This window comes from Pelodiscus sinensis, chromosome 2 (genome assembly GCF_049634645.1).
Source record: "Pelodiscus sinensis isolate JC-2024 chromosome 2, ASM4963464v1, whole genome shotgun sequence".
Lineage (NCBI taxonomy): Eukaryota > Metazoa > Chordata > Testudines > Trionychidae > Pelodiscus > Pelodiscus sinensis.
Genome location: NC_134712.1, coordinates 19151018 through 19161936, shown reverse-complemented (window position 1 = coordinate 19161936; position 10919 = coordinate 19151018). Strand labels below are relative to the sequence as shown.

At 44.9% G+C, this 10919-nt stretch overlaps 1 protein-coding gene across 2 annotated transcripts in view; it reads right to left on the bottom strand.

Annotated features, from left to right (window-relative positions):
• Positions 1-5792: 5792 nt before the first annotated feature.
• The window catches only part of TMEM65 (transmembrane protein 65), a 53449-nt gene continuing 48322 nt past the window's right edge, over positions 5793-10919 (bottom strand). For both annotated transcript variants that reach the window (XM_075920159.1, XM_075920160.1), the window contains one exon: positions 5793-10414. In XM_075920159.1, coding sequence (XP_075776274.1) covers positions 10319-10414 — 96 coding nt within the window. In that variant the 3' untranslated portion in view covers positions 5793-10318. The remainder of the gene's footprint in view (positions 10415-10919) is intronic.

The following is a 10919-nucleotide window of genomic DNA, read 5'->3' as shown; positions in this document are numbered from 1 at the left end:
ATGGCGGAGCGGAGAAGCCAAGGGGGCCTGGCTACAGTAAGTGGGGAGGGCCCCGGGAGCCCAGGATGGCCAGACACTTTAAGAAGCTTGTGTTGGCCCAATGTAAAGATGTGGGAGATATGGACGGGTTTCTTAGAGCCTTTGAGCGAACCTGTGAACAACACCAGCTCACTCCCTTGCTGGATCAGAAGGCCACAGGGCTGCTCAACCAGCTAGAGAATCTGCAGACAGGAGACTACAAACGGGTCAAAGAGGCCCTGCTGCACAAGTTCGGCTGACCCCTGAGATGTACAGGAAGAAGTGCCAGGGGATGCAGACTGAGCCGAGGGAGACCTGTGTGGATATGGCCTCCCGCCTGGCACAATATTGCCGCAAGTGGGTGCTCTGGGTGGGGGCCCAGACCGCAGAGGGCCTGGTTAAGCTGATGATCCTGGAAGAGTTCTATGAACTGTGTCCTGCCCGTCCATCCTGAGGCTGTGGCTCAAGGACCAGAGGACTCGCAGGATGCCAAGAGGCTGGCAGATGAGTTTACAGACAGCTGGTCCGGGTGTGAAACGGGAGTCCTGGAGAGAAAGGGAGTTGCACAGAGACAGCTTCTTAGCTGAGCAACTGAGGAAATTACCTACGGGGAGAGCCCAAGAGACAGGGACCAGCCATCCACCCCCCAGAGAGACAGCCAGGGCCTGGACAGAGACAGCCTGAAGGGACCTGCAGGACCTGACCTGCCATCGCTGCAGGCAAAGAGGCCACGAAGTCTCAGTGCCTGAGGCACCAGGACAGGCCCCACAACTCAAAACCTCCTGGGGTTAACTGGGTGGGGCTGGAAGAGGAGCAGGCAGCCCCAGAGGCAGAGGCAAGCAAACCTCAGATCAAAGGAGCGGGAAAGCCGTTCAGGCCAACTCTGGAGGTCGATTTCTCTGTTTACTGGGTGGCGGCAGGGGGGCCCCTGTGGAGCGAGTGCCTCATGCCCCTAGAAGTAGATGGCAGGAAGGTGATGGGCTACTGGGACACGGGTGTGGAGGTGACACTGGCCTGGCTCAATATAGTGGCCCTAGCCTGTATGGTGCCCAACACTCAGCTGACCCCAGGGGCATAGACAGGACCCCATTCAAGGTCCTCGGAACCCAGGTGCATCTGAAATGGGGGCTGAGGGCCCCAAGGAAGTGGGGGCACACCAGCACTTGCCTACGGAGGTGCTGATGGGTGGTGACCTAGAAGCATGGCCAGACAGACCCCACAGGGCCCTGGTCCCCACCTATAGCCAGAGCCAGCAAGGGGCTGGAAATCCTTACCCAGGGGAGGGCTCCCTGCAGGGGGTGCAGGGCCCCATCCCAGCAGACACAGGGCCCAGCAGAGCCAGGACTCCGGACCCAGGCAGGTCCCTGTCCCAGCTGTTGCATTCCAGGCTGAGGGGCAGGCAGATCCCTCCTTACAGAAGCTGAGGGACTGGACTAGCCTCAGCGCAGCTCAGCCCCTGGGGAGAGGCTGCCAGGAGAGATTCCTGTGGGAGAGGAGATTGCTGTACCAGGAATGGCTCCCCACAGGGAAGATGGAGACGTGGGGCTGTCCAGCAGCAGCTGGTAGTTCCCCAGAAATATTGCCACAGGCTACTGTATCGGGCTCATGACATCCCATTTGCGGGGAACCAAGGTATCCGGCGCACCTGGCTGAGGCTGCTTCAGGCCTTTTGCTGGCCCAGGATATTTGCAGCCATGCAACTGCAGAAGACTTCTGCCAGAAGACACGGAAAGCCCGAGACTGGGGGAAAACTGCCTTGAGGCGCCGGCCCATTGTAGAGGAGCCTTTCCGGAAGGCAGCAATAGATATAGTGGGGCCTATTGGCAAGGCGACCCGGAGGGGGAAAAAAATACATCCTGGTAGCAGTGGATTTGGCTACCAACTGCCGCAAAGCTGTGGCTCTGCCCTCTATCGAGGAAGGCACGGTGGCAGATGCACTGTTGGCCATTTTCAGCAGGGTGGGGTTCCTCCAGCAGGTCCTCACAGACCAGGGGTCCAGGTTCATGTCGGCCCTGATGTGCCGTCAGTCTATAGCTAAAATGTTACACAAAATTCAGTCGTTTAATCATAGAGTCATAGGACTGGAAGGGAACCTGAGAGGTGATCTAATTCAGTCCCCTGCACTCGTGGAAGGAATAACTATTATCTAGAGCATTCCTGACAGGTGTTTATCTAACCTGCTCTTAAAATGTTTCAATAATGCCGATTCCACAACCTCCCTAGGCAATTATTCCATTGCTTAATTATGCTGACAGGCAGTTTTTCCTAATGCCCAACAAACTGTTATTGATGCAATAGAAGCCCATTACTTCTTGTCCTGTCTTCAGAGAAGAACAATTGTACTCCCACTTACCATAACAACTTAGAATCATAGAATCCTAGGACTGGAAGGGAACTCGAGAGGTTATCGAGTCCAGTCCCCTGCCCTCATGGCAGAACCAAATACTGTCTAGACCATCCCTGATAGACATTTATCTAACCTGCTCTTAAATATCTCCAGAGATGGGGATTCCACAACCTCCCTGGGCAATTTATTCCAGTGTTTGACTACCCTGACAGTTAGGAACTTTTTCCTAATGTCCAACCTAAATCTCCCTTGCTGCAGTTTAAGCCCATTGCTTCTTGTTCTATCCTCAGAGGCTAAGATGAACAAGTTTTCTCCTTCCTCCTTATAACACCCTTTTAGATACCTAAAAACTGCTATCATGTCCCCCCTCAATCTTCTCTTTTCTAAACTAAACAAACCCAATTCCTTCAGCCTTCCTTCATAGGTCATGTTCTCTAGACCTTTAATCATTCTTGTTGCTCTTCTCTGGACCCTCTCCAATTTCTCCACATCTTTCTTGAAATGCGGTGCCCAGAACTGGACACAATACTCCAACTGAGGCCTAACCAGTGTAGAGTAGAGTGGAAGAATGACTTCTCGTGTCTTGCTCACACGTTAATGCATCCTTATGTACTTGAAATAATGCAACTTATGTACTTAAAATCTGTTGCATCTCCCCTCAGTCTTCTGCAAACTAAAAAAAATAATTTTTTTCAATCTTCTCTCCTAGGAGAAGATTGTTTCCTAGACCTTTAATAATTTTTGTTGCTCTTCTGAGATTTTTCCAATTTGTCCACAACTTCCCTGAAACGTGGTACCAAGAACAGGTGACACTAGCCCAGTTGAGGCCTAATCAGGGTGGAGTAAAGCAAAAGAATTGCTTCTTGTATCTTGCTTACATCACCTGCCAATGCAGAGCAGAATTAGGTTTGCTTTTTTTGAGGGGGGAGGGCAAGTGTTAAACCACTGACAAATATTTATCTTGTGGTCCACTGTGACCCTCCGATTCCTTTCACTGTACTCCTTCCTAGGCAGCCACTTTCCATTTTGTGCATGTGCGTCCGATTGTTCCTTCCTAAGTAGAATGCTTTGCATCTGCCTTTACTGCATTTCATGCAATTTATTGCAGACCATTTCTCCACTTTTGTCCAGATCATTTTGAATTTCAATTCTATTCTCCAAAGCACTTGCAACCCCTCCCAGCTTGGTATCAACCACAAAACAAGTGTTCTCTCTGTGTCGTTATCTAACTCATTGATGAAAGATGTTAAGCAGAATCAGACCCAAAAATGATACCTAAAGGATCTCACTCAACATGCCCTTCTAGCATGACTGTGAACCACTGACAACTACTCACTGGTAATGGTTTTCCAATGAGTTATGCATCCAATTTATGGTACTTTCATCTAGATTGTACTTCCCCAGTTTATGAGAAGATCATGTGAAACAATAACAAACTCTTTACTAAATCAAAATGTACCAGATCTACTACTTTTCCCATCCACAAGACTCATTATCCTATCAAAGAAAGCTGTTAGGTTGGTTTGACATGATTTATTCTTGACAAATCCATGCTATTACTTATCACTTTATTATCTTTTAATGTTTGCATATCAACTGCTTAATTATTTGCTCCATTATCTTTGCAAGTACCAAAGTTAAGCTAACTGAACTGTAATTCCCCAGGTTGTCCTTATTTCCCTTTTTATGGATTGACACTACCATATTTTCTGGCGTATAAGACGACTTTTGATGTTAAAAAACATCCCCCAAAAATCGGGGGTCATCTTATACGCCGGGTATACAGCTTTGCGGCTTTGCAAAGCCTCGGGGGAAGCCGGCGGTGGGGCCCCTCCGCAGCTTTTCAAAGCCTCAGGGGAAGCCGGCGGCAGGGCATCCCAGGCGCGCCGGGGCTGTCCCGCTGCCGGGGCATCCTCAGAGGCTTTGCTCCCGGTGTCCCTGGTCTGCTGGAGACGGTCCCCAGCAGACCAGAGGCACCGGGAGCAAAGCCGAAGCGGCGGCGGGGTGCCGCGCTTCTGAGGCTTTGCTCTAGCTGGGGTATAAGACGAAACCCTATCTTTTAACTAAAAAATTAGGGGGTCGTCTTATACGACCAGTAGCCTTATACGCCGGAAAATACGGTATATTTGCTCTTCTCCAGTCCTCTGGAATCTGTCCTGTCTTCTGTGACTTTTTGAAGATAATTGCTAATGGCTCAGATCTCTCCTCAGTCAGGCTCCTTGAGTATGCCAGTAGTTCATCAGTCCCCTGATGTCTTAAAGACATCTAACTTGTCTAAATTTATAACTTGTTCTTGTCCTTACTTTTGCTTCAGAACTTACCTCATTTTCACTGGCATTCACTATTTTAGATGTCCAATCGCTACTAAATTTTGATGAAAACTGAAACAAAAAAAGTAATTTGCCATTTCCACATTTTCTGTTGCTCTGTGTGTCTGCAGAGACAACAGGCCTTACCGGTCTAATCTAACTGAAGACAATACAATTTGTGGTGTTTGAACATAAATAGTCATAGAAAAAGTTCATGAATGAGAAAAATACTGACATGAGGTTTGGTGATCATGTGTCTCAGTTACAAGGTGAGCCGTGCTGTGACTCCCTTTTTAGATCCTCTTCAGTTCTCCCCTCAGGTGACAGGACTGGCTTCCAGCATCTTAGGAACCATGCTGTCTTCCCACTCAAATAGGGTTGCAACCCAGCGATCAGTCTAACGGCTATATTAATCTGAGGGGCCCAACTGTGTTTGGCATGTGAGCCCTCCTCCTCCAGGAGCCTGTGACGGAGTAAGTTTATGGGTGATGCTCAAACAGCTTCTTCAAAACAAAATAATATTTATTTGCCAAAGGGAACTCAGCCCTTAGGAAAAGGGATTAAAACTAAAAAGTGCCTATATGTATCCTAACTTACTGATTTGTGGCCAGTCTATCCATAGCGGAGGTAGATCCAGCCTCAGAGTTAGTTCATATCTTCACACACTCTTTGCCTCCGTCTATCAGCATGTCAGCCTCAATCTGCTAACAATCCTCTTACACTCTTTCAGCAAGGCAGTTCCTATAATTGATTATGTCTTTTGATCTGTCTTTCTCTTCGGCCGTAGCAAAACGGCTGCGTAACCTTGTTGGCATCATGTAAGTCGCTTCTTTACAACTAATAACCTATCTACTATATTTGAGTGTTTGCATGGACATTCCTTATCTAGGTCATTGGTTTTCCTTTTCCTGCTTGGTTCCTCCAACAACCATTTTGATCTTGCCCCATAGTAAGTAATGTATCCAACATGCAGAGTTATGCACAATATTCATAAAAATTAAGAGATATTTCCCTGTTTGGCACATACTATGCTATCAAATGCATGCTCTTCACTGTTTATTTCTAAAAAAAAATTCCTGAATCTACCATGGGCAAAGGAAACAAAAAGAACAAACCACAACAAGCACTTGAATTATAATGAAATTTAAAGTTACAATCAAAAAGACACATTTCAGAATATAAACAATTTCATCTCTTCCAATTTTTTGATGATATAGGCCCATTTTACATATAGTACAAAACTGATGGAAATAAATGAATGGAGTAAGAACAAAGTCTCCTAAAAATGTTGTAGGGACAACATGGTAGTTCTCCTGTTATATGCTTCATCTTTTCAAATCTCTGTTTTTAAGACCAGAGCCAGAGAACTCGAGATTGCCCTTGTTGAATTGCTAAAAGTACAATACCAATTTGCCACAAATCCCTCATTCTGGATCTGGGCAGATACCCTATTTCCTCACTATGGAGGTACACAAGGGTTAATCCTGTAGCCTTGTTGAGCTATGCCACATAAAGGATGATGTTTAGCCCCACTGAAAATAGTGAGATCTTTTCCATTGGTGACAAAGTTGGTAGGATTTCACCCATAGTACTAACTATTCCTTTCTCAAAATTCTGGAGATCTAGGATATCACCTCCATGATTTTCCTGTCCACAGCTGATCTGACACATCTAACACTGTTTCCAACCATGTGTTGCCTGACCATTATACTTTTTCAGGGCCATCTCAATAGTTTTAAAACAAAAACACATTAACATGTTTGAAGATCTTTAAGTTCATCTTTTTTTGTTAAAAACATTGGTTGTAGTACATAGTTTACCATACAGTATCAACAAAATGCACTCAACTTACATGCACAAATAAACAATAACACATGGACTTAATATTGTCATTTTTAAATGACCACTATTACAACAGCTGACATTTAGCTACTGATTTGTTCTTAAGCACTCAAAAATAATGAGAACAAAGTTAGTGTTCCGATTTTAATATTAGTGAAGTACTGAACCTTGAGTATTGCCCAAAGATTTAAATGCCAATATTGTAATGGAAAACACTGCTGAAACGACTTTGTGCAAAGTACCATACATTAGAGTATGGGGTATTTTCAGCAACGTATTACACTTTGATAAATATTAGAGGATCCCCATAAATTGATGTTATGTCATGTCTATAGTCAAATAACAATGTATTTACAGTAAAACTGTAAAAACAGTCAGACTGCTATCCAAAATGTGTTTTATGAGATCTCCATTTTAAAAAAAATACAAAAGACTAATTATAGCTGTGTCAAGAAAACAACAGGGAAGAACAGTAGTCAAAAGAAGAAAAGTTTTTTTGTGAACTGAATACATATGCAAAGGGGAAAAAAATCAAATTGTTCTGATAAATTTTAAAGCATCCAAGCACCACGTAAAAAGACAAACTTATATAGGAAGGATAGCTATACTATCTTACTACAAGGGACATTCAAACTGTATCATATACTATGGGGATTCTAACGAAAAGTTTATGAAAAGTCATGTTCCTTCTTCATCTATTAGTATTAAAGGGTCAATACTACTGTGGCAGGGACTTTGGAAGTGGTCAAGAGGGAGATGACATTTACAACCGAGGAGACGAACTGCTAATCAAACATGTTACACCAATAAGGAATTTCCTAAAGCAAACAAAACATGTTATTTCATGGAATTTAATGCAACTATTAATATCTTTCTCTAGATTGGAAAAACTCAGCTTTCTAAGGATACAGGGCTGCCAAAATAAAGTGCCCTAAGCTCTGCTCTAGGTGTCTTCTTCCATATTGTACATAGAGAGGGTCCTCTCTAACTATTACAAATTCATAATTATAGAATTAATGGGTCATATACTAAAGTCTTACAAATATTTAATATGGTAATTGCAACTATAAATCACCACTCACAAACAAAATTATATACAGGGCGTCGAGTAAAAGTAATAAGGCAAAAAAGGGGGGAAATATGCTTTTCCAAATGCCTTCACAGCAAAAAGCAATAAACAAAGGTCTAGTTTTAACTGTGAATTATATTCTGCAAATCAGATCATCTAATCCAGACTAATTTTTTTTTTTACTTCTATTTGACTATCAGAGAAGACTTGAGACCACCTTTTAAGCATTTTTGGCATGAGCACTCATTCATCTTAAGATAGCTTTCAAGAGAAAGACAAATTTACCATACTGAATTTCTAAATTGTGCCTGCAAACATTTGCAAATTTAAAAAAAAAAAATCCAATAGAGTTTAAACAAACTATATTTGCACGAACTTACCTAAATATGCATGCATTCACAGAGACATTTGTTCTATCCATGCCCACTTCATACCCCCCAGCTGCATTCCTCTCACACCCACTTTCACTCCATCTCATCTTTCTACGCATACGCCTAACACACACGCTACCCAGACAACTTACTCTACCACCCATGTCCCACATTCATTCCACTCATTCTGCACACACACACACAGTCACTCACTCTACATACTCACTCTATGCATGCATCTTCACGTGTGTACATGCATAGATGTCCACTCCATACAACCAAGTAAGTTCTGCCCAGCTGTGCCGAACACGTTACTCACAATATACACGCTGGCACCCCATCTCCAATTCAATCTATGCTGTCATTCCATGACCCAGAAAACTAATCTAGTATTTCCATCCAAGCCAGCTCTCATGTTGCACAAGAGGAGAGAGCGCCTACCACAGGTTTCACTGTTTATAGACAGCCCAGGACAAGGATGGATGTTCTACGCATGGAAGTTCCATCCCTCCCATTAAACATTCCAGGCCTATGGTTCCTTATTCCTTTCCTGTCTCCCCACGAACTCTCCCCAAAAGCCTTCCACCCCATGAGCCCTACTGTTTGGGGGACTCAAATGGGGGCCATTCCCTATTCCACACCAGACATGACCCGGCACTAAACTCAGCTGGCTCCTGTCCCGGCATCTGAAGACAGCTCAACCTCCATCGGAGGATTTTGCTACAACAGGGTGTTTCCCATCACATGGGTATGGAAACACCGCTCCTGGCTAGTAGAATTAGAGCCAGCAGAGCTCAGTGCATAGGAGGCAGCCATGTCCCTGCCTCTAAAGACCTGGGGGATCTGTGGGATTTGGGAGACAGTGGGTTCTTTGTTCGCAGCTCCCTAAAGACTAGAGATGGGGAGTCAGCCAGGTACTGAAGACCTATGGAGGGGAGGGGCTGGCCACCAGGGCCCATCCCAGAAGACTCCTAAAATAAGAGAGGGGTTGGAGCCAGAGTGGGTAGTTTGATGTCAGGGGCCAGAAGCTCACAGCCACAATTGATGATAAAAAGTCTCAGAAAGGGAGAGCAAAGGCACATAGGCAGATGTGGGAGCAGTAGCTCTCCTGTAGCCCTCAAGCCTTACCCAGCCAATGGGCAGTGGAGCAGAGCTCTTGTGCACTCTACAGGCCATTAGTTTGTGTAGCTAGGGATGTGAACGACTAGTCGCTTCCCCACCGCCCTGTTGCCTATATCAGAAAGAGGCAGCAAGGCGGGGGAGGGAAGAGGGCGTGTTTCAAAGAGGCAGCACCGTGTGGAGCCCGGGGCCAGTGGGGGACTGCTTGAGTCTCCCACGGGCCCCGTGCTCCCCACATTGCTTTTGCCTTTGAAGTGTAGCAACAGCCCTGGGGCTGTTGCTACACTGCAAAGGTGGAGGCGCTCTTATCGACTACTGAATTAGCCTATTAATCAAAATTTAACATCCCTATGTGTAGCAGCTCCAATTAGCTCTCGTTCCCCATGACACACAAACAAGAAGAAATTTGATTCTTAAAATACTGCTTCAGGAAAAAAAAAAAAAAACCAAACCTGGCTGACTATATAATAACTCTAAAGGATGAGGCACCACTAACAACGCTCACCTTGTCAAGAAATGTAAGCCTGTAAGCAGGACTTGACAAACGACAGTGAAAACCGCTTTCCAGTCCCATACTGCGCAAGACCCACATTGTGCATGCACACGCCGCCGGTGAACGGGGCGCGCGGCTGAAATATACTCACCACGGGCGAGTAGATTCTATAGTTTGTCGAGCACTGCTTGCAAGTAACATTAGCTAGAACTGTGAAGGAGAGCAAACCAAGTAGTAGTGGGTAGCCGAAACAGGCCTAAACTGAGGCAATGTGAAATGGTGGCTCAGAGGACAAAAAAAATACCTGCAAAAATACTTAGTGATGTCATTCCAATCATCTGCCAACTGGCTTCACTGATAGTCTGGATTGGAGGACCCTTTTTGGCATGCATTTACAAGTTAGGCAGCAACTGTGGAACCCCAAAATCTACACAGTACATCCAGAGCAGGCAATGTATTACTAATCCTGTTACAGGACGAAGGTGAGAGGGAATTGGTAAACATTAGCTGCTATTATAAATGAAAACATTTAAACAATTTACATTAAATAAAAATCTAAATGGTATCTTATAAAAAGATGTACTAAATTAGACAGAGCCACAATAAATTAGTGTATCCATAAAACAACATGCTGAATGTTTTGTTCCCAAGTCTATACATTGTTACTGTCTGTTAATTCCTAAATATTCTGACAGCATAACTGAATAATTGAGGTACATTAGTTTACACTTTTTTGTATTTGTAAAAAGGTTAATTTTTCTCTTCCACTTTTTTTTCTTCATCTCCAAAGAAGAACAAAGGAAACATTCCTAAAAGGCAGCCAATGGTCACTCCAATAGCTTTACCCTAAGAAAGAAAAAAAAAAAAAAAAAAGAAATTAGGCTTTTCTTAGTCCAGCTGCTACTCATTTACACAGCAGTAACACCCCCAAGCAGGAAATAGATCCCAATGCACTAGCTCAGTGGGCAATAATTTTTGACCAGGGGCAACTTTAGAAATTTTTGAAGTGGCCCCGGGCTGCCTGGAAGGTCCAGGGCCTCAGGTGGAAGGGGTGGGGCCAGGGCACTTCCAGGTTTTCCCACCCACAGACCCTGCTTGGTTTGAAGGAAGGGGAGCACTCAAAGTCTTTGCCCCTCCATAGAGAGAGCTGCCAACTGTTCTGAACAGATGGCAGTTCTCTTTAGGTACCCACTCCCCTAGTGGTGGGAGGAGACTTTGTGTGCTCCGCCCTGCTTCCCCCAAGTATATCAGGGCCTAGGGAGGGTGAGCACGTGAAGTCTCACTTCTTGTCCCCGCCCGGCAAGGGAGCACCATGCTTAGAGTCAACCGCCAACTGCTGCTAAGCACTGAG